The sequence below is a fragment of the Tubulanus polymorphus genome, chromosome 1 (assembly GCF_964204645.1).
Source record: "Tubulanus polymorphus chromosome 1, tnTubPoly1.2, whole genome shotgun sequence".
In the NCBI taxonomy this organism is placed as follows: Eukaryota; Metazoa; Nemertea; class Palaeonemertea; order Tubulaniformes; family Tubulanidae; genus Tubulanus; species Tubulanus polymorphus.
This window is the reverse complement of record NC_134025.1, coordinates 16,478,465-16,503,993: the sequence shown is the minus strand read 5'-3', so window position 1 is coordinate 16,503,993 and position 25,529 is coordinate 16,478,465. Positions and strand designations below refer to the sequence as shown.

At 37.5% G+C, this 25,529-nt stretch overlaps 1 protein-coding gene across 3 annotated transcripts in view; it reads right to left on the bottom strand.

Moving 5' to 3' along the window:
- LOC141915499 (potassium voltage-gated channel subfamily KQT member 1-like) overlaps nt 1-25,529 on the bottom strand; it is a 164,229-nt gene that overhangs the window by 81,106 nt on the left and 57,594 nt on the right. For all 3 annotated transcript variants that reach the window (XM_074807065.1, XM_074807063.1, XM_074807064.1), the window contains 4 exons: nt 21,395-21,521; nt 9,039-9,117; nt 7,081-7,177; nt 6,474-6,617 (listed from right to left, as the gene is read on the bottom strand). In XM_074807065.1, coding sequence (XP_074663166.1) covers nt 6,474-6,617; nt 7,081-7,177; nt 9,039-9,117; nt 21,395-21,521 — 447 coding nt within the window. The remainder of the gene's footprint in view (nt 1-6,473; nt 6,618-7,080; nt 7,178-9,038; nt 9,118-21,394; nt 21,522-25,529) is intronic.

Sequence of the window (25,529 nt, the reverse complement as noted above, 5' to 3'; positions counted from 1 at the left end):
AATAAGCATATCAAGGTCATCCATCCGATTTGAGAAAAAGCTATTTTTCCCGGACTTTGCACAAATATCAATGATATTTTCTGTAGTGCAAATAAAAATACTTCTCCCAAAAACCAAATCAACTAAAGATTTCACAGAAATCGATATTGCAATACAATTTTAGATCTTAAAATAAAACCCGGACGTAAAACGGTAGAAGATACCTCAGGTTCACGTGTATATCAATATGGCGGCTTAGAGTCAGACGCACAAATTTCGTGCTCGTTGTATTTTCTCAATAATCGTTGTCCAAGTGATCGTAAGACAATGGATGCTGTGCAAGAATCGTTATTAATAAGAGAGAATTCTGTTAAATTCAGCCTCAGTCAGTTTGGGAAGCAGAAGTTAGGACATCTGGATGTAGTAAATGCGTTAGCGAAATATAAAATTGACGTGAGTAAAATCCTGTCGATTCAGTTAACTAACTCTAACTGTATAATCACAGCCACTGACAAGGAAACAAAAAATCGTTTATCAAAGCTCCAACTTGTTATCATGGATCGGCAAGTTAATTTCACCGATGTGGATGTTAATTACATTAATGTTAAGATAGTTGACGCTCCGATTGAAATGGACGACAAGGTGATCGTTGCGTTTTTATTGAAATACGGAGATTACGTGGACGGATCAATTAAAAGAGGTGTTATAAAAGGAACTCAGATATTTACAGGTACAAGGTATCTCCAGCTTCGTAACCTTGCAAACGTTATGCCGACATTTACAAAAATTGGAAACTTTCCAGTGAGATTGTATTGCGACTCTATATGTCAACTCTGTCTGAATTGTGATCACAATTCTTCAAATTGCCCGCGCCGACTGAACAATCGTTTATGTCACAACTGTAAATCGGCAGATCATTTTAAATGCGATAGTCCGTTGTTGAATGACCATGCTAAACAAGAAAGTATTGGTCACCCGGTCACTGAAAGAGCTAATCTCCCAGGACCTGAAAGCACGCAAACAAGTGTAGAATCCGATAGAAACCAATCGCCTGATGTTGTTATTATTGGAGATTCGAACATGCGAGATCTCCAGTATCCACATAGTAGCAGCGCTGTCATCCACCATTCTGGAGCAGCCGCTGAAAATATTCAGTCGCTTTTAGAAAAAGCATCATCCCAAATACCGAATCTAGAATCCGTTAACCCTTTCGCTTCGTACACGCTTGCACCGCCCCGTACGTAAGGTATTTTCCGAAAAATTCGATTTTTTTCAAATTGTTTTTAACCCCGATTTTTCGCGTTTTTATCGAAGATTATGATGTTATTTAGTGAAAATCAGTAAAAAATCATACCAACAGCCTTTTCTGTAGGGGGGGGCGTGTTGGGGGGGGGGGGGTCAGGATGGGTTAGAAATTTTTTTTTTTCAGTTCGTCCCAAGAGTCGTCTCCGCCCAGTCCGAAATCACCCCCGTCATCTAAATCATAATCTTCACTGTCGTCGTCGGCGTAAATCTTGCCTAAAACTTGATTAGCACTGAAAACTTTCTTTCGAGCAGCCATCTCAATCCCGCGCAAATTACCATGTGCTCAACAGGCTGACAGCACCAACTACTGACGCATTTTCGCCATCTGTTGTTTAGAAAGCTAACTATCTTGTCTTACATGCGTTTCCATACTGTTTGCTGTGTACGCGTTCGAGTTATAAATCAATAGGTGCATGACGTTTCTACAACGTCATACGCACAGCACGTGTCACTCATATGACGTTTCCAAAACGTCACACGTAGCGAAAGGGTTAAGGAGGTCATCGTTCACATTGGCACCAATGACGTCAATCGCAACAAGTCCGATACCGATGCTATCAAAATGAACATTACCTTCGCCATCGCCAAAGTTCAGGAAAACTTTCCTTCCGCAAAAATATCACTTTCAAGTATCTTCCCTAAGAAAGGGAACTCAAACGCTGCGAGGGATTTCAATACTGCCGCCTGCGCAGTTAATTCATACATGGGGCGATTCTGCTCCAAACAGAACATCCTATTCATTGATAATGACATCATTCTGAAACCCCACGGGGCTTTAAGAGATAGGTTTTACAACATTAGTGACAAATCGGGGATTCATTTGAACGAACTCGGGAAATCAACTGTTGCGAAGAACTTTGAAACGATGATCACTGCGATTACTACTAAAAACCACACTGAAGTTTTCAGTACCCCTGTGAATACAACGAAAAGAAAAGATCGATCTGAATCACAGACGCCACCAAGCGTAGGGAAAATAACCAAAAAGCCTTATATCGATGATGATCAATAACTATATTTGTACATGTTATGCATGACATTCCAGACCTGATAGATAATTGTAAGTACTATTTTTCGTCCGATTTCAACTTGAAATCGCACGATGACTTATTTAGTGTGTTTCATTCTAACATCCGAAGTGCCAAGAAAAATTTCGACTCGTTAGCTGACTACCTACATTTATTAAAGTTCAAATTTTCTGTAATCGGTCTGACTGAAACGTGGACTGATACTAATCACCCAAATGAATGTTTATATAATCTGCCTGGCTATTCCGGTGTTTACCAGAGCAGGCTTAATAAAAAAGGAGGCGGAGTTGGTATTCTGGTTAATAATGCTATTCCGTTTAAACGAAGGGAAGACCTCCATTTAGCAGAATCTCTCTTTATAGAGATTCCACAAAGTAAATCATGCATGAAAACTGTTATCGGCGTTGTATATCGTGCACCTGATACAAGGATAGCGGCACTTTTATCTGATTTTGAACAATTTGTAAGCCAAGTCGACAATGAAAAGCTACGTGTTATTCTATTAGGTGACTTTAATATTGATTTCGGTAAATACGGTGATAATTCACCAAATGCTTCTTTCTTTAACTATGCAATAAGTAATTCTTTTTTCCCGCATATAAATTTACCAACTCGAGTAACAGATACTACATCAACTGTTATTGACAATATATTGACCAATTTTAACGACAATTGCCAATCTCAAAGTGGTGTTTTCTTAGTTGATATATCAGACCACTACCCAATTTTTGCTAGTTTTAACGGTATCTATAAAAGACATAAAACAAGTAATAATACTAAGTTAATCCATGATATAAATTCTAGGACCATTGAAAATTTCTCCCGTTCTTTGCTGACCAATGATTGGCAAAGTGTGTACGAGTATAGTGACCCTGAAGCGTCATGCACGGAATTTTATAAGATTATTAACAATTGTTTTGAGACGAGTTTTCCAATTAAATCTATACGTGATAAATCAAATTATAGCCATAAGCCGTGGATTACCACGGGAATAAAAAAATCGATTCGTTTCAAGGAAAAACTGTATAAACAGTACTTACGAAAACGGACTAAAGAGAGGAAAGATAAATATAATAGACATAGAAATATTCTTAATTCTGTCATCAAGAAGAGTAAATATTCATTTTATAGGGACAAATTTATAGCATGTAAATTAAACCCTAGAAAAATATGGCGAAACGTTAATTCTTTACTTAACAAAGGTAAAAAAAATCCTGAGATTAACTCAGAATTTCTTCTTAATGATAAAGTTCTAAAAAATGAGCAAGAAATTGCTGAAAGTTTCAATGAGTATTTTGTAAACGCTGCGCGGTCATTGGAATCTCAAATACCAATTTCTGAGAAAAACTTTAAAGATTACTTAGGTGAAAATGTATGTGAAAATTTTTTCCTCTCACCAACATGTACCCAGGAAATTGAATTAATTGTCTCTAATTTCAAGTCAAAACCTTCAAGTGGCTTTGATAACATAAGTATGAAGTTACTTAAATCGATTATTTCTATAATTTCACAACCTCTATGCCATATATTCAATTGCAGTTTCACTTCAGGGCAAGTGCCCAGTGCATTCAAAATAGCTCATGTTACTCCAATCTATAAAAGTGGAAATAATAATTTCCGTCTATTTCCCTATTTCCGTCTTGCCGTCTATATCAAAAATATTGGAAAAAATCGTATATGACAGACTTAACAAATTTTTTGAAAAACTCAAACTTTTTAATCAACACCAATTTGGTTTCAGGAAAAAGTACTCAACTACACTCGCTTTATCTCTCATTACCAATAAATTATCTAGTGCCCTTGATAAGGGCCTTTTTACTGCAGGGGTATTTATTGACCTGTCACAGGCATTTGACACCCTTAAGTTTGATATCCTGATTTCTAAACTTGAGCACTATGGAATTCGTGGCATTCCGCTAAACTGGTTTCAAAGTTATATCACAGGTCGAAAACAAGCGGTCAAGTATAAAAATACTTTATCCTTAACTGCGGATATAACATCCGGTGTTCCACAAGGTTCCATACTAGGACCTATTTTGTTTCTAGTATACATAAACGACTGTCCTAATGCTTGTAAATTATTAGACTCTATATTTTTTGCTGACGATAGCAACTTTTTTTGTAGTAACTCTAATTATAAAAAGTTAGAGGGCATTCTTAACCGAGAGTTAAATCAGCTCCTCAACTGGTTCAGAGCGAATCGCCTTTCCGTTAATATAGATAAAACAAATTACATTATTTTTGGCAACAGATTTTTTCCGGATCTAAATATACGCTTAGATGGTCAACCGATAAAAAGAGTAACAAGCACAAAATTTCTAGGCATAATTTTTGATCAAAATTTAACATGGAAGGAACACATCAATTTTGTTTGTAAAAAAGTCTCACGTGGCATTGGCATCATTAACCGGTTGAAAAATTACTTATCTCCAGACATTTTGAAAAATTTATACCATTGTTTTGTCCATTCACATTTGGATTATGCCAATGTTATATGGGGAAATGCTTGTTGTACCTATTTAAACCCTCTTTTTGTTCTCCAGAAAAGAGCAATACGTACTGTAACGCGTTCTGACTGGTTAGAACACACGTCACCAATTTTCAAAAGACTCAAAATCCTGAAATTATGTGATATTTATAAACAACAGCTTGGAACTTTCACCTTCTGTCAAATTAATAATTTGTTACCTGACCTTTTTGAAGACTTCTTCATTTTTAGGCGTACTAGACCTAATTGGCGCAACACGCGCAGAATCAATGATCTTTTCATCAAATTTTCCAAAACTAATATAAAATCTAGAAGTATTAAAATTCAAGGTGCAAAATACTGGAACAATCTACCATCTGAATTGAAAAATCAGCCCCATTTAAGTATATTTCGTTACAGTCTCAGAAGTCTGCTCTTGTCTAATTACTAGTTACCATAATTGTGTGTTCTGACTTCAAGTCTAATTCATATTTATATCTTTTAGAGTGTCTCTAGTAACGTATGTGTGTGGTGTGCGTATGATTGCGAGAATGTGAGCGTATGTGGTGAGGGATTTCAGACTAGTTTAAGCCTTATTGGCTTTTCTTCAATTCCTCGCATAAATTATTGTTACACCGACTATATATTATGTAATAACTATTAGGTTATAATCCTTGTACCAATTATTTATGCAAAGTAAATCAAATTAAATCAAATCAAACACCTGCCGATCTCTGCGGCTAAGCCAATCATAGAGCACAGGCACTCGCCGATGGGCTTGGGATGGGCTTACTAAACTATGACCTCACCCGCTTCTAACCTTACCCTATTTGGTATCTTCAATTCCTGCTACTTCCATTCTACTCCCTCCTGGACAACGCGAAGGCCTAATTTAAAATAGCTTGGTTTACGGGAACCGCCTCCCGAAATTTGGAGAAAAGTGAAATACCAAAGATTTTTTTCTAATTTCTATTCTCGTCTCTGGAACAAATTCAGTGAAAAAACGAGCAAAAAAAAAAGTTTTTTACCTCCGCCGGATGAGAATCTTGACTTGAATCATGAAAAAATTTAAAAACACGAGGTTTTTTTTTTGAACAGTGTGCAGAATTCAAACTTTTCAAGAATCATTTGTTTGGACATATGATTATTGCCTTATTGGCAGTTCCCTCTTCCTTCAAAAAGTGATTTTATCTCACTGAGGGAATTCTTTTAAAATTTTCATTTCCTCCGAAATGATATTCTAATAGGCCTACCCTGTAAACCAAGCTATTAAAAAAAGGCCTCACTATCCTTCAAAGTCCTTTTATTCTAAATACAGCAACTAAATACAGTTCTATTTGCCTTCGGTGTGCGCACCAGCACACATCTAGTGTGCGCTATCGGGCACACGCTGCACTCACTATCTTTTCTCATACTCATAAAAACCTATAACTATTGTCTCTACAGTATGACGTCATAGATATCAACCAATGCTAATAAGGTAAATCAACATAATTCCTATAAGGATCTACATATGAATTTTTTTGCTGCAATAAGATGGAGACAGAAATAAATGTGGTGGTAGTTTTTGTCATCATTAGTGGTAGATAATATGGTAGGCTAGACACTTTTAGTAAGGAAAGAGGAAGAAACAATACACACAAGAATAACAATATGATTTTTGTTCATCGTCACAAAACCCTTAATATTCTTACCACACCCCACCACAGGGCATCTGCATAGCTGGTAAAATCAGTTGTGCCTTCACCTTCATTCCCCGAATCTTTCTCCGCGAGGTAGACAAAATATGAAGAAAATATAAGACCAAGGAATCCAATATAAAGTGTGGTGATGAGTTCCTGAAGTAAAACATAAAATCACAAATGACGAAATTGTTAACCTTTCAATACCGCAGTGTGTCTCCCTTGCTCAGCTATCAAGGATTCTGGAGGGGACAAGAGTATTTTATGATAACCAGAGAACCCGGAGGAAATCCACCCCCTGGTGGCAGCAGGGAAACTCAAACTAACGAGGTGTCGGAGGACATCAGACAGAGAACACTGCACAGCAGAGGCCAGACACAGATTGAAATAAAATGTCTCCCCCATAAAAATAGATTGATACTTAGATTATACCTATAGTTTTACTTGATACTTCATGAACATATGGTACTCCTGAAGGTCTAAATGCCAGGGCCAATGAAAGATTATCTAGATGTGCATCGTGCTAAAAGGCTTTCCATGAAGGTCGAAGGGTATTCTATTGATCAGAATGCAGCAATTCATGTATGCAGCCAGGATATTTTGAATTCATTGCACATACCTGTCGATGAATATAGACAACAGAACCAAGCAGGCGCCACGTACCGCCCTGTCGATCCACATGTAGCATGCGTAGAATTTGCAGGAAACGAACACCTCTGAAAGATACCGATATGTCTGTTTATTTCATTCATACCCACAGGTGAAATGAAAGTGCTTATTATGATAAATAAATCCAATTCATTCCTTCATTCCCTAAAAGTATGAACAGTAGTGCTCAGGGATGAGAACACTGACCTATAAAATCTGTGGTATTTTTTCACATTGCGAGTGCTACGCCGAAAGGGGAAGTTATAATAATACACGAAAGGTGACATTATAATAACACACGAAAGGGGACATTATAATAACACACCACCAGATGAAAGATTCTACTCAGATTGTCCAAAAACTGTTGGCAATGAAATACACTTGTTCTGACTGCTCCAAATTCCAAAAGCAGAGAGAGGTTCTATTTGAAAGGTATTTAATTTTGTTGTTGACATTGATAATCCATCTACTGAAGAAATATGTTATATAATGTTAGGATCACGAGAAGTTGGTATATTGGTGCCATGTATGAAATTTTTGCAAGAATGCTATTCAGTTAGTTAAACATAATAATTCTGCCAAAAAGAAGGCTTGTATGTTGAAATAAAATAAGTGAATGCATGTTAGCACATGGACCTGGTGTCACCCTGATATAATTTGCATATTTCATAATCATATAGATCTACAGTGTCATATCGAACAGTTCATAATATTTCATAGCTCTACTACATATTAATAATAATAATGATAATAATAATATAATATAACTTATGACTATAGTGTCAATAAGTGCTTTAAGGTCGTAATCAACATGTGACATTACTCAATATGTTTTCACAATAATTAGCTATAGTCAGTGCTCATCGATAATTAATTAATGCCTCTCAAACATGTCACTAGGTGTTTGTTTGTGAGTCCTGATGTGTACAACTTGTCTGACACCTAGTTCTCACATTATACTCATGATTTTGTATATAAAGACTATGTAAAGCTATGATAATCATTCTCATTACGGGATGCAATAAAGATTGTACATAAAAGGTTTAGCTGCCTTGTTGTTCCTGATGGATGGAATCCCGTACCGCTGGTGTAAATGCTAGTTCCCCAGCCAGCCTGCCGATACAACAATCAGTCGGTTACACTGGCACAGGAAGTCTTTGGGCCTAATGACCCAGGTACTATATATGAACAGTCTTTTTATGTGTGGTGCCTGGGAAGCTGGGGTCGGAAACTTTTTGCCAGGCCCCTGCTAACGTGGTAGTGGATGAAACTTCAAAAGTAGATGTATAATTGTAATAAACACATGTGCTGCTTTCTATCAGGAGAGTGGAGCTGCTTGTATCAGCGTAATAATAATTACTATAATGATTAATATAATATGCAATGATTTTGATATTTGTGTATTGTCCTGCTTTATTTTATTTGTTGATGAGATGTCTTAAGACAAGACAATGTATGTTGTATCCTGTAAGGCACTAAGGCGCGAAGCCTTTTCAGTGGGATTGGAGAAATTCTTGAAATTAAAAGCATTTTTCAAGCATTTAGAGCGATCTTGAACTCATGAAAGACTATAATATTTTGGTCTTTCATTAAATAGTCACAATGGCCCAGTTAGTAGAGCACAAGACTTGCACCAAATGGGTCAGGAGTTTGATTCCCGCGTAGCTCTGTACACTTTTTGTTCACCTCCGATAATTCCCGGAACCACGGGTACAGGTCATCAAAGCTCATGTGGTCTCCATGGACATGGACACAGATTTTAAATGGCCCGACTAAATTCTATTGCCAATAAATTGAACAGTTTGAAGTTCTGGGCCAAAGGAAATCACCCGTGGTTTCCACAGGTATTACTCTAGTATGATATCAAGATTGTAAGTTGAAAGACAATGTATCTTTAAGCTGCCGCAAATACCTTATCTTCGCACTCACCTTATAGCCGATGTCGCAAAAACTTGTCCATTTGAGCCGACTCCTAACACTACAACGGATGCAATAACAACGATTAAATCTGAAAAAAATAGTTCTCAGTTTATTCTGTGAAATCAATATCAAAATTAAAGACCAATGGTCTTGTAGCTCACCTGACCATTAACTAATAGGCAGTTTAAAGACTTGTTATATCCCATGTCTAAAATGGATTAGACGCTGGTCTTATTGCAAGGGCCGGTGGCAAGATGGGAAGAGGAAAATTGATATACACATTGCCTTTCAAACCTTCAAAGGAGCGATCAAAATCAAACGGTCACTCTTGTTTTATTAATAACCATATTTATTTTCAGATAATAATATTCACATCAAAAGATAGCATAGTAGCTAGGCCTAATCATATCAGAAGTTTTGTCTTAGAATATTGGTTGAAACGTGTTTTTGAAAATAGTTGGAGAACCTGCCTGGTTTGAATTACACTATTGAATACGAAAGGTTTGATAATCTCAAAGTACGAGTTTGAAATTAGTGCCATTCTACTAGTTTTCATACGCTGATTTCAAATATATAACGTATGAAATGATATTTTGGGCCACTTTCAAATAAGAAGGGGTCAAACCCCCAAAAGGCTGAAATATTAACTGTTAGTCAACAGCCGAAACGTTGTGGTTTCATAATAATTAATTCTATCGTATAATTTAATTCGAAGTGTGAGATTTCTTCATTTATCAATGACACGTATTTTCAATTAAACTTCTGAGTACGAGTTCAGAAAATCAGGAAAAACAGTGCAAGACATTCACCTACCAGAGTATATTGATTTATATGTGTATGACCCACTTTTTCTCTACTGTAAGGAAGTTTGTTATCAAGGATATCATACGGATTGTATCCGCAACAGCAGCAAGGTAAGAAAGCCTTTGCACTTTTAACAAAAAATGTGTGGAAAAGGGAAACAAAAAAATAAATATAGCTGCGAAGCAGCGATAACGGGTCTGCTTTCTGCACAGTATTGTTCGCATTCTAATCTGATTTGGATGCTGTGTTGACCATGATCACGTGTATCATGCTCAGTGTTCTGGCTGGGTCGAAATCAAAGCATGGCGGAGCCTAGTAGATGAGCGCCGAAGGCATAAGCCCATATCAGGAATGGGGGGTCTGGGGGCTCTCCCCTGGAAAAATCTTATAATTCTAGGTGCTCAGATGCATTTTCCCAGCATTTTGGGACCATAACAAACCAGTTTAAATTCAGTAATTTTTATGTAGCAGCGATCGTCAGTAGTTTGCTTGAGGCACTTTTCTGCCATTGGTAGGCTTACGTGCATTAAATAGTGTTAATGCACTCATAAATAATGTTCTCATAAATAATGTTCTCATAAATTCCAATTTTATCATTAAAGCCTAGGAAGCATTTATCAACTTTGATTTTCAAAATATTTTGGTGACTGATAAGTTATGATGATAAAGTTTTTCATCTCGATAGGAGACTAGAAAAATTGAAGCTGCTGGTTCGTTTATTCAGCGCATGCTGAGCACAGCAGTGTGGCCTATATTGGCATCGGTTTCGTTTATCTTAAACACACAGGGAAATCCCTGGATATTCATAGGCCCTACCACGGCAGTTCAGTGCATGCTCCCGCTCACGCGAAACTATACAATTATTGACATACAGAGGCTTTACTAAGTAACTATGAGAATGTGTTTATACAATTATTGATGCACCGGTAATAAAATTTAGCATGTGAACCTGACAGTGTTCGAAAGCCAGATAAGTAAATAAACTCCCGATCATTTTTTCAAGCAAGGCAGAATTTTTTTAAGCATGGTGTATTTTGCATTAGCGTGGCGGTTAAGTGCCGTACCATGGCAGGCCGCCGTGCTTAAACCCCTCAGCGAAAACACTGCATGCTGATGCAGCCGCACCATGCTATTGAAAAAAAAGGGAATTTAAAATCCTGTTCACTGGCCAACACGGTTTTATAAATGGAAGCTGGTCTACAAACAGTCAATTAGGTCTACTTTGAAAACATGGATGAATGGACCAGATGGTTATTTGACTCTAGAAAATCGACTGTTAGGCCTTTTATGGATTTCGAAAAAGCATTTGATAAGGTAAAACATCAGCGATTACTAAATAGGCTATTTGGAAACGGTATCAATGATGGATCGCTTTAATGGCTCTAACAGATTTCTCTGACCAAAAACAGGTGGCCGATATCAACGGAACTATATAATCTTGGAAATAAGTAGGTCTAACTGGTGGAGTCACTCAAGGTAGTATCCTGAGTCATCTTCTATTCACTGTCCTAATACATTAGTAATAGAAAATGTACAGGCCCGAGTAAATTTCCAAAACGACCTAAACAATCTGTCAGAAACATGGAACATGAGCTTCAACCTGAAAAAGGCATAATATGGATATTGGATACGAAAAAAACCCAAGTTCATATCATACCCCTTTGTTCGAGTGAGACACATACTATGTTCGTTTGAAGATTACTCCAAATATTACATTGCAATGAAAAGACAGTTTAGTTCCACGACAAGTTTTTTTCTTCGGAATGAAAAACTTTTCGATCGAACAATGTATTTGTTCAAACGAATAACTTTATGTTCCGACAAGAAAACCTTGTTCCAAATGAAAACAATTCTCTACAATAGAACAATTTACTTTTCATTTGTATGAAAAACTACACGGTCTGACAAAAAAATTTGTTCGCAGAAAAAGCCATGTTATTGTTTGAAACGAAAAACGTTTTGTTCTGACAAAAAATTGTTGAGCGAAAACAATTTTGTTTGAACGATCTCATCCAAACGGTTAGGTGGAATGAAATCTATCTGAAAAAGGCATAATATGAACATTGGATACAAAGAAATCCCAGGTAAAAATTATAACTTTTTTCGAGTGAGAAGATTATTATGCTCGAATGAAGATACTCATGATAACGAAACAGCTATTTAGTACTACGAAAAATTTTCTGTTGAATGAAAAATACTTGTTTGCGAACGAAAAACTTAATGACAAGAAAATTTTTTCAAATAAAAACAAGAGGCCCATGGGCCTTGAAGCATTGGTAGATTATACTGTGGTATTAAGTGGTTATAATGTTTGACATCTGCCCGCAAATCTTCTATGACAATGTTGATTGAGAGGACCACAGATTTAAAGGTCTATTTGTCTAGTACGATTTTATTCCTGAAAATGAATTTATTTTCTGCTGAAACGATTTAGCCTAGGCTATTTGTACTGTCAAACCTCATTAATGCGATTCTGTTAAAAAGACGAAACTAGTTTATTCTGATGTTTTCCATCATGTCCCAGCCAAGATATTTATATCAATCAAGATTTGGATATAAAAACCCATTTTAGCGCATGAACTGTTAGGCCACACTGAATAATGAAAACAAAAACAGAACGATTTTTCTGATCTTAGAGCTCCAAGCTCTGATGCATGTACGCATGCAAAATGTCGCAGAGAGCGAAGCCGGCGTTGGTGTCACTGAGGCTGGCTCATGATTGTTTGTTTGTTTGGCTTTACGTACGTCGTTTGGATCTTGGTTTCCCAAGACTATTTCTATTGGATTGTTCATTTAACCTCACGACGACGGTACGGCCTTTGAAGTGTTGCCCGCACACTGTTCGCAGCCAGCAGGACTCGAACCCAATTGTCACTCAGCATTGATAGTGGATTCAACAGCATCACGCCTTATCTCACTGAGCTACCGAGGCCGCTCGATTCAATTCCAAAAAACTACAGCAGCGGCAAATAACCATCGCAATATTGCAATTTACGACAAACAACGCGTAAATTCAATCACTGTTGTTTAACGCATGGAAAAGATAATAAAAGGTATTTTTTCCCGGCGCGCATTACAAAGCGAATCTCTGCCGAGTGCGTAAGAGGGTGCTACCGCCTTATGAGTGTGCAGCAGGCGGGTAGGGCGTCCTAAAGTGAAAACTTATATTAGAATATAGCCGAATCGAATTTTACAATGTCAGTCAACTGATTGATGATACAACGTGGTTGTTCTCGGCGTAGGCTACTTAACAATGATATTTTCATCCAATAAACAACTCTGATAAAATTGAATAAAATGATCTATCTTTATTGGTGATATCGTATCATGGTGGTAGCGGGTAGCCTACCGTTTACCGTTTGATGTTTCGTGTCATCATGAAATGGTTTTAACTTTAGTAAAGGCGTTCTCGCACGATCACATACGGGTTTCAGTCATGAGTAGGCTACTGTTCCACTGCTCTAGTACGTAATCTGACGCTGAGAATTAATCCCAAATAATCCCATAGATACTGATAGTTGGAGTTACAGTGATATCCAAACACTGTGATATTTATAAACCGGAGGTACATAATTTTATGTTTTTCTATTCAGAAGAGGCTGTTCACCATTCTTTACTGCCAATGTCAATGCGGACACATCGATACGCGATTGTTTAACCCGCTCTCATCAACCAGATAATGAACGAGAAAAATGCGATCGAAAAACTTTTTGGACCATTAAATCAGAAATCTGGCGACGCTATGTTGTGGGGAATAATTGAAACATTTTTTTTAGTCATTTTCAGCTGTTTTTAATGTTTTACGTGAACGGAGTGACAATTTGAAGTTACTATGAAAATGAGAAGAGTCGGCGCTATTTTTTCGTACTACTATTTTCGATCCATTTCACTAGCATTGGCATGACATCATAGACGTCAACCAATGCTAAAAATTCTATTCGATCGAACAATATTGTTTTTGTTTAACGGAAAACTTTTCACCCCGACAAAAAATGTTTGAACATAAATTGCCCAAGGGCAAAGTGTGGTTTACCTTGAAAGCTAGAGGTTGTTTGGAGTAAGGGAATTGCTTGAAAAATCTTTTTAATTCGTGACTTCAAAGTTCTAGAAGTTTATATTGTATTTCATCTTTCTTAAAGAATTATTTTGTATTCAAATAAGGCCAAAGATAAACATTTGTTTATGGTCTACGTCCAAAATTTCGTACGGTACAGGCAGGCGCTGCATTGGAAACTATTTTATATTTTCAAAGAAATATTTTTCACAATATGAAAAAATATTCAAATAAAATTCATATGATGTCACATATCAGAGGGTGGCTGAATATTGAGTCTTGGAAACAAAATCTTTTCCGATGTATGGCCGAGGAAGCTAAAACCGGGGCGTAGTATTAGATTGTTTTAAATCCTGGAATTTACCACTACAATATTCAGACCTCGGCCTATACCTATAGTTTGCTGCTTAGTATTTTCAGGTCACAAGAAATTACAATTTATTACAAATTCTATCAAAACGTGCAGCGATTTTACATGAGTTGGCTCAATGCCAACCTCATACTGCTGACAAAGCTAAACCAAAAAAGCTATGTTATTTTTCCTACGAAAAACTTTTTGCTGAAAAATTTGTTAGAACAATATTCTATTCCCTCAACAATTTTCTTTTTGCGGGACAAAAAGTTTTTTGAGCGAAAAAAAAATTTAGTTTGAACTGGAGATCAGGATTCGAACCCCCTTATTTACTTGTAATTATTACATCTATGATTGTACAATGTTATGATTTGTGATAAATTTATAGTAGCGACAATAAAACAATTCAATCAAGTTAAGCAAAACCATGTGTTGAGTTGATGATGGACACCAGAGGTCACGTTTGAAAGAAGATTTTTAGAGAACACAAAGAACATAATGGTGCCGAAACAATGGGAATATAAATACGAATAATTCAGGATATGTATGAAATCAAATTAGAACTTTGAGTTTGCGCAAGAAACTTAGAAAATAGCGAAAGAAAATGTCAATCCAACCCGGAAGTTCATCCGTAACCATGACAACTTCATTGAACGACCTCAAAAAACGTAAGAAAACAAGTAAGAGCCAATTAAGCAGGTCCCTTACGGAGTTGACAGTAAAATTGACCGACGAGAATACAGAAAATGATGACATATTAGAACTTATTGAAAATATTGAAGATTCGAGAGACAGTGTATGCGAAATTCTGTCAGAAATTGAATCACTGTTGATAGCTGAAAAAGAAATCTGAAGATAGCGTGTCAGAAGACATTAGAAAAGCTCAAGACGAAGCCGATGATGTATTCAATAGTGCTGAAAGACTTTTGAGAAGGCTCAGTCAGCGCTCTTTGATCGTTCGTCGAATAAATCATCCTACTCATCATCGCAAAAAAGACCCGATACACTAGATAAAGATGAAGACTCCAAAATATCATCATCATCTTAGTTAGAGAGAATAAAGGTTCAAATTTTTGATAGAAATAAGCTACATTTTGACAGCTTCTGGACAGCATTTCTGAATATGTCGATTCAAGTGATGAAAATCCAGCTGGTAAGATGCTGTTAGTTGAATTTAGTGGTTGCGGGAACAAAACTAAAAGCTGGTGGCAAAGACGAGGACTTGGGTGACGGAGCTTGGTATAGTATTGTAGCCAAAATTCCAGAATCAATGCTGGTCCAATACTATGAATGGCTAGAAATAGATGGAAATAAAGAAGGTCTATCAACACTGAGTGAATGGCCGAAATTGTCAATAGAAAAATTAGAGCTTGAGAATCAGCAAGAGGTCTGCATACTGTCAGCGGCGATAGAAATACAGATTCCAATGTGGGAAAACAAAAATCGTGGGATAGTTCAAGAAGGCGAGGTACTTTTGTCGGAAATGCTGCAAAATGTCACTTTTGTGGTCAGAATCACAGCGTACCCAAATGTTAACAATTTAAGGCGAGAAGTGTTGATGATCATTGGTTTGCAGCCAAGAAATTTGGCTTATGTTTCCACTGTTTATTACCCAGTCATCTGGGTTCATTCGCAGGCGAAAGTCGTGAAAAAAACCTGATAGGTATGCGAACAGTTCCGATATTTATTGGCGATGGCGTTAGCAAAGAACGCATTATCGTACTTATTGATGAATGTAGCGATATTAGTCATGTTAGTTCGAAAGCGGCAGCGGGTCTTAGACATTTAAAAGTGAAAAGCGAACAATTAAAGGTCAAAGTATTCAACGGCTCCGAAGTCGATGCGAAATCGAAAGTCGCTGATCTCACTATCGGTCATTATAGTGATCCTGATCGCGTTCTAGGAACTCAGCAATTCTATATTGTTGACAAAGTGTGCGACGGTATGGTTAATGGACTCATTTGCGGAGTATTCCATTCCCGGATCTGGGAAGCGTTACCAGAGTCGATGGGATACTAGGAAAGGACTGTCGACATCTGTTCTATTCAATCAAGGAAATTTGAGGTCCGAAACGTTCCGATCCGATAGCTCGGCTGGACTTGTTTAGGCGATGACATCAACTCGTCAGAAAATATTCGGACACATGTAGTTCACTGTACTCTGTTTATCAATAGAAATGCCCCAGAAGATGAACTTTTGTTAGATGCTGCATTAAAACAGTTTTGGGAAGTCAAGAAGTCCGGTCTCGATGATCAGTCAGCCAAATTGTCAGCGAATGAAATCGTGGCTAACGAGAAGCTTCGCGATACCTTGAAAAAACGTCGAAAGGTAAGAAGTTGGCGTTCCGTGGATAGAAGACACGCCCTGTCTAACGAATAATCAGTCTTCTGCCTTGAGTCAGTTGAAGCAACTCTGTAAACGTATAGAAAGAGAGCCAGATATTGGAATCGCGTATGAAAAAACATTAGATGAATACCAGAAGAAAGACTATATATCGTAAATTGGACTATTGAAAGAGGTGGACTCCGATGATGACTTTCCGGTAGTTACAGCCGAGCGAGAAACTACCACAACGCGTATAGTATTCAATGGTTCGTCTCAGAGGGTACTTGTCCGAAGCTTACTGCGGTCCGAAACTTCAGTCAGATATATTTGATGTACTTATACCATTCCGCAGCGGTCTTATAGCAATCGGTGCCGACATATCTAAAATGTACTTGCAGGTAGAGATGAAACCTGAGGGTCGAAAATACCATCGATTCTTGTGGAAAAATTCTAGCGGCGAGATCGAGGTACTTCCTCACCGTTTTGCGCTCAGTATGTTTGGCAAAATCACGCAGAACAGAGTAAAGATACATTGCCGCGAGCGTCCGAAGCCGTGAAGTCGTCAACCTAAATGGACGATACTATATGTTCTATGGACACTTCAGAAGAAGCTGTAGAAACGCCAAGGGAACTTACTCCATTAGCGGAAAACAGCGGTTTTCATTATCAAAAATGGATATCGAATGATCAGTCCGTGTTAGAGGATATCCCCGAATCACATCGTTTAATTCTACAAGTTAACGAATTGCCAAAGACTTAAGTACTCAGAGTCTTTTGGAAAGCGGAATCTGATACTTTCGAGTAGACAGTTTATGTAGCGGAAACTGATGAAACGATTAATAAGCGAGAAATTCTCAGTCATATAGCGAGAATATATGATCCGATGGGACTCATATCTCCAAAAGTTGCCGAAGCAAAATTTCTACTCCAAGAAACATGGCTCAAAGGTATAGATTGGGATGAGCAACTTCCGCAAAAGTTACGTTCGCAGTGGAAAAAGTGGTGTACAGACTTAGAAAAGTTAAGAAATCTTCAAGTTCCGCGATGCTTGAAAACTAGAGCAGATGTTAGTTCAATTACACTGCATACGTTTTGCGATGCTTCTATAAAAGCATATTGCGCGCCCATTTACCAGCGTACTGAATATTCTGATAGTTCAGTCTCGGTGCGACTTGTCACTTCAAAGACTAAGCTAGCGCCAACCCACAGCGTTTCAGCTCCTAAACTGGAATGGATGGCCGCAGAACTTGCGCTACAGTTGACAAAAACCATCTGTTTAGTCTTGAAGTTAGATATTCGGGAAGTTACAATTTGGAGCGATTCGTATGATGTATTGTTTTGGTTGTGCAGTGAGAGTAGGAGTTACAAAACCTTTTTGTCGAATTGCGTTGGAAAAATTCATGACAGTACATCCCCCTCTCAGTGGAGATATATTCCAACAAAGATCAACTCCGCGGATATCGGTTCTCAAGGTCATACCATTGCCCCATTGTTAGATGATAAACTCTGGTGGGAAGGCCCAGCATTCCATATTACAGATTCGGATAATTGGCCAGAAACAGAAATCAAGGTTTCTGCCAAAGCCGCAGAGGTAGTGCATAAAGAGTGGCAAGATTATTTCAGCCAGCAGTCCATTGAAATTCCGAATGATGAAAGTTTCGGAATGTATATGATTCAAAGCGTGAAATTGAATGGCGATAACAATCGATTAGATAATACTTGCAATCAGAAAGACAACGATAAATCGATTGATTCAGATATTCCGTGGAAATTAGACCCTAGTCATTGGTCACGATGGCTACCAGTTAAAGAATGCGGATATCTACTACAGGAAAATTCTCATTCGTTCGTATTTATGCGTGGTCCTTGCGATTCATTAGAAACTGCCAATCACCGAAGAATAAGGACTTAAGTTACGTCTTATCATCTGAAGAATTAAAAGAAGCGGAACTGACAATTACAAAATTCGATCAGCTAAAATGTTATCCCGACGAAATAGGTTTTAGAGTTTTGTCGATTTAAGTGACATCCATTCTTTCGTCACTTTGATAGGGGAGAATGGAGATCAGGATTCGAACCCCCCTTATTTACTTGTAATTATTACATCTGTGATTGTACAATGTTATGATTTGTGATAAATTTATAGTAGCGACAATATAACAATTTAATCAAGTTAAGAAACACCATGTGTTGAGTTGATGATTGACACCAGAGGTCACGTTTGAAAGAAGATTTTTAGAGAACACAAAGAACATGAACAAACGTTCGAATGAAAGCAATTCTGTTTCGATCTAACAATATGAACGAAAATTCGAACGAAGATTACTCTATATAACGAAAAGACTATTAACTTCCACGAAAATATTTTTCTTTCGAATGAGACACTTCGATCAACTAAACTTGTTCAAATGAAAAACTTTTTGTTATGAAAAGAAAATTTTGTTCGAATGAAAACAGTTCTGTTTGATCGAACAATATACTTTCAATGGGAGCGATAAAGGGCATCCAGTTGTCACATTCCTAATCGACAAGTCGCCATATTTATGTTGACCTATTGCGATATATCACGTCAAGTCGACATGACACGATATATCGATATGAATATAGCGACTTGTCGAGTTGGAACGCAACAACTGGAGGCCCTTTATCGCTTCGTAACTTTCTGTTCGTACAATAAACTTTTCGTTCCGACAAAAACATTTGTTTGAATAAAAAGCTATGTTATTGTTTGAACGAAAAACTCTTTGTCCTGAAAAAAAAATTTGTTCAGCGAAAACTTTTCTGTTCGCACGAAAAACTTTTCGTTCTGACAAAAACTTTGTTCGAAAAAAGGCTATGTTATTGTTCGAACGAAAAATTTTTTGTTTGTGCCAACAAAAATTTGTTGACCGAAAAAACGGTACAAAAGATGAGTTTACGTGCACAGCATTTTGTGAGCAAGTTATTTCTGGACAGGTCTCCAGAGCTTTTACGATGACTTCGTCAATTCAACAAAAAAGTCAAAAAATGGTAGGGGATGCTAATATTGCACTCTGTTGTAATAAACATAAGGTTCTAAATGCTACGTATACTGGCAATGAATGAAGGGCTAAACAAACCTGTTCATGATTCTAAATTCTGTCCTGTTCTGACTGTTCCCGGCTATTATATTTCATGCCCGTAATAGAAAGCATATTGCAAGTGGTACATTGACAAACCCAAGTACATACTGAGCTTAAGTCTTTAGAAGTCAGCCAAAAATTTGTTCATTTTTATGAATTTTTAATGACATCCATGAAAGTGTGCGTGAACAAAACTTAAACTAGAGGACCAAAGGTCATGTGCTCTCGAGGTACAATTTTTTATTTATGAAAACATATTACATTGTTCAATCTACTACTCTTTAAATAATACAGATCTGTTTGCTTTAACAGCTGCCCTGGGCACTGCGGTGAGACTGGACATTTCGGACAGTGGTAGGCAGGAACAAATACGTCAGACCGATTTATTTTGCTTTAAGCTTTTGAGTGAAATATGGCCGGTTATATGACCAATGTCTATAACCTTCGAAGACTTTTTAATAATAATTGGACCGATAACAACTTGAAAATCAATTAATAACCTTTCATTAAAGATAATAATTGCCCATGGGCCAAGAGGTTTTACCACAGTCTTATGAAGTGCAGAGATGAGATGATAAGTCGAAGTTCAAAATACCAGTAAATGATAGAGGGATCCAATTTGTAATACACGAGTAGATTCGTTGACGGTCAAACGAATGAACCGTAGCAGCTGCATCGGCTCGTTGGGAATCCAAGGACAGAGCTGCAATACTGCACAGAATTTTTTACCAATAATCCACAGTGAAGCCAGACCGATTCCATCGCGCAGCCGCAGCCGGGATCAGAACGTCATGAAGAAATGCGATCACAATGCTCATTCTCCACACATGATGCCCATACGAAGACGGGATCACTACAGCCAAGCCGTGTCGTTATAATATATGGGGGTTACTTATATCCTAAACAATATTAGTTCACCTGTTCGGTCTTTTCTATATGCAAATAAGTATTGGGTAAAATTCATCTGAATATTCATACACACGTTTCATTCACCAAAATAAGCAATGGTGCACCAAAAATCAATTTAAGAATGCAAAATATTTTCAAATTAATATTTCCATTTTCATACAATATAGATTTAGAATACAAGTTTGGCACGGAAATTGTGTTACTAAACAGTCTATTGACGCGGGTGCGCGTAGCTCCGATTGGTTGTTGCGATGCATAGAGAACCCCGTTAATGAGGAATCTCGAGACGCTGACAGTTGCTACGCAATACCTCTGCAGTAAATGAATAAAAGCACGCCACACTGCCATACAATGCGGCGATAATTTCGGTCTAACTGTAAAAATTTAAGGCTTTCAAGAGCATTGTCTGCCAACTTTTCAAATTAAAAGACAAGCACAAAACAAGGAATTTAAGACCGATACAGTACAGACCCTTGGTGCAAGGTGCAAATTCATGCCAAGTGATGTAGTCATCTGCATATTAATTCACCTAGTAAAATAAATTCATCCGAACGAATTATTGATATAATATTGTTCAAAAAACATCTTGATATTATTGTGATCAACTTCTATCACCATTCAACCCAATATAATGTGAAATAATCTTAAATACAAAGTTGCCAGATCTATTTTTGCAGTGTACTTTAACCCTATTTATCGGATCTTACATACACGACACAATGCCAACACGCTCGTAATAGTTCTCTCGTTCCTCGAGAGCTTACAACATACCTCAATTTCTGTTGAAATGAAGGCTCAAACACCAACAACTAAAACTTACCAATTATTGAGATTGGCTTTCTTGCAAATCGCAGACGACCTCGAGCTCCTAAATATTTACTTCTACAACCAGCTGACCATAACCGTATCACATATTCTAGACCAAAAAATACCACTAAGACGATTTCCTGTGAAAAGGTATCAAGAGAAATTTTCGATTACAATATCTACCCACTGTACATTAACCCAATCGCACTCAAACTGGCTTCATCAGCCCTGCCTATTACTCCCTAAGCCACCCGAATCCGCCCTGACACTTTTTTGTACGCTGCACTAAAACAATTAAACAGCCAAAAGGACACGATTTTGGTTCAGTTGTCAGTCTGTTCAGTTGTTAGGCAATCCTAAAAAGCGAAAATTAATAGCCCATACACATGCTCATTGATTTTCTATCGAATGTTAACAGGTTGTTGCGTTTCACGCCTAAAATTGTCACTATGGTAAATAAGGTTCAAGTTCATGATCATTCATTTTTCTTCGAACCAAGTAAAAATTTTGAGGTGAAAAACTAGGGGTCCAGGGACACCATGCCCACTTGGGAAGTGGTTTCCAGTGCTCAACAATCTAACAACTTCAATATTCAAGGCCCCTGGTGACCATTAACAAAAACCAACGACCTTAAAACTCACCACAATCATAGAACATGTCAGCAGTTACGATTTTATAATTGATTGTGATAACAAAATATGCCTCATTACCAATTTAATAAGTACTATGTTATTCTACTATTCAACGCCCCCTGATGATCATATGCAAAACCCAATGACCTTGCAACTCACCACAATCATCGGAGTCATGAGCTACAACTTTGCGATTGATTGTGGTAACAAAATATCACAGACAGAACAGACAGGTACAGACAGAAATAACATAGAAATACTAAGTTATTCTATTATTCAACGCCCCCTGGTGGCCATATACAAAAACCAATGACCTTGAAACTCATCACAATCATAGAACACGTTATAAGCTACACTTTTCTAATTCATTGTGGTAACAAAATATGCTTAGATATCAATACAATGTGGAAAAACTTTTTCCCACCTACAAATGAGTATTGATGAAACCAAGATGGCCGCAAATTGTGTCATAATTGGCTGATAAAAAATACCTGCCTCAGGTATAAAACATCCCTTTCCAAAGAATACCCATCACAAATTGCAATGAGAAATGGCAAACCAGAAGGAAGCCACAGGGCTCAGAAGAATTCGGGCCAAAATTGATATCTTTGGGCACTAAAAAGGTCATAGGACGGCCATAGGAGTCCGATCGACCCCTGTCAGATGCTGATGGGCTCTTGGGAGATTCAAATATCTTTGAAAGATCAAGGTTATTGATCAAAGCATCTTCAAATTTCCCTCAAAAAGAGGCCCATGGGCCTTGAAGCATTGGTAGATTATACTGTGGTACTAAGTGGTTATAATGTTTTACATCTGCCGGCAAGTCTTCTATGACAATGTTGATTGGGAGGACCGCAGACTTAAAGGTCTATTTGTCTTGTACGATTTTATTCCTGAAAATGAATTTATTTTCTGCCGAACAATTTAGCCTAGGCTATTTGTACTGTTAAACCTCATTAATGCGATTCTGTTAAAAAGACGAAACTAGTTTATTCTGATGTTTTCTATCATGTCCCAGCCAAGATATTTATATCAATCAAGATTTGGATACAAAACCCAATTTTACGCATGAACTGTTAGGCCCCACTGAATAATGAAAACAAAAACAGAACGATTTTTCTGAATGCAATTGCAAGACCCTGTGATCTTAGAGCTCCAACCTCTGATGCATGTACGCATGCAAAACGTCGCAGAGAGCGATGCCAGCATTGGTGTCACTGAGGCCAGCTCATGATTATTTGTTTGTCTTTTTGTTTGTTTGGCTTTACGTTTGGATCTTGGTTTCCCAAGACTATTCCTATTGGATTGTTCATTTAACTTCACGACGGTACGGCCTTTGAAGTGTTGCCCGCACACTATTCGCAGCCAGCAGGACTCGAACCCACTTGTAACTCAGCATTGATAGTGGAATCAACAGCATCACGCCTTTATCTCACTGAGCTACCGAGACTGCTCGATTCAATTCCAAAAAACTACAGCAGCGGCAAATAACCATCGCAATATTGCAATTTACGACAAACAACGCGTAAATTCAATCACTGTTGTTTAACGCATGGAAAAGATAATAAAAGGTATTTTTCCCGCCGCGTATTACAAAGCGAATCTCTGCCGAGTGCGTAAGAGGGTGCTACCGCCTTATGAGTGCGCAGCAGGCGGGTAGGGCGTCCTAAAGTGAAAACTTATATTAGAATATAGCCGAATCGAATTTTACAATGTCAGTCAACTGATGATGATACAACATGGTTGTTCTCGGCGTACTTAACAATGATATTTTCCTCCAATAAACAACTCTGGTAAAATTGAATAAAATGATCTATCTTTATTGGTGATATCGTATCATGGTGGTAGCCTACCGTTTACCGTTCGATGTTTCGTGTCATCATGAAATGGTTTTAACTTTAGTAAAGGTGTTCCCGCACGATCACATACGGGTTTCAGTCACGAGTAGGCTGCCGTTCCACTGCTCTAGAAATACGTATTCTGACGCCGAGAATTAATCCCAAATAATCCCATGGATACTGATAGTTGGAAAAACAGTGATATCCAAACACAGTGATATTTATAAACCAGAGGTACATAATTTTATGTTTTTCTATTCAGAAGAGGCTGTTCCCCATTCTTTACTGCCAATGTCAATGCGGAGATATCGCTACGCGATTGTTTAACCCGCTCTCATCTACCAAATAATGAACGAGAAAATGCGATCGAAAAACTTTTTGGACCATTAAATCAGAAATCTGGCGACGCTATGTTGTGGGTAATAATTGAAACATTTTTTTTTGTAATTTTCAGCTGTTTCTAATGTTTTACGTGAATGGAGTGACAATTTGAAGTTACTATGAAAATGAGAAGAGTCGGCACTATTTTTTCGTACTACTATTTTCGATCCATTTTACTAGCATTGGCATGACATCATAGACATCAACCAATAATAAAAATGTGAAAAAGTGCTGATTTTGGCTAACATCAATGGCTGCCAGTCAGCCATCATGATTCTAACAGGGCCAGTTTTTGGCTGAAGATGTGTCTAGGGTAGATACATCTGTAACTTAAATATCAGGACATAACATTGAAGCGTCTTCAAAACTTCCCAAAATAACTGGATTCCGTCTACGGACGGGCGGACGAACGGACGGACGAAGGACGAAAAGTGAATGCAATAGCCGGCTGGGACTTAAGTCCCAAGTGGGCTAAAAACAAGTCATTTAGGATCAATACCTAATGGTTTAATTTCTTAATAATTTTTGGCCAATTTTGCGTCAAAACCCTCAACTCAAATTCCACTTAGCTTGTTGATTTTTTTCTGGTCCCAATGAAAGAGTTAAAACACTTTATTATTCGAAAAAAGAATTATCAAATTTGTGGAATCAGTTGTAAAGCTAAAAAAAAGAACTATGGTTATGCTTGGGCAAGGATAAATACAAAGCAATAAGTAACCTGGCAGACTAGGTTGAGGCAAATGCACGATTCATCCGTAAACACTGACCGAGGCTACAATATTGTAACATAGGTCGGTTGACTTGCACAGATTTTCCGGTGAACACTGATCGAGGCTACAATATTGTAACCTCGGTCGGTTTACTGTATTTGCAGTATTCACTAATCCAAGATCAAGATCAGTCGGTTAACTTGATCAGTTTTAGAAGTTATTGTTGGTCCGATATCAGTCGGTTGATTTGCAGTTTTGTCTAACGTGGAATCCAAAAGTGTTTAAGTCAAAGGGTCCTATCATTGAGGAACATGAAAAAAAGTTTAAAAGAAGTTCAAACGCGAGCCAGCCTTATATTGCGCAATTGCCACGATTGATAAGAAAACGTTTCTAGAATCGGATGATAATTAGTATAGAATTGATATAGAATTGGAGTCAGATGTGCATTGTTTTGGGGCTGTTCAAACTTCGCTGAATCACTGAATTGTTGATTTGTTGATATTACATTAATTTCGCGGATCTGAACTTATTTCCAAATATAAAACTGACGTTTGAACATAATTTTTCTCATTGCCTGCAGTTCAAAG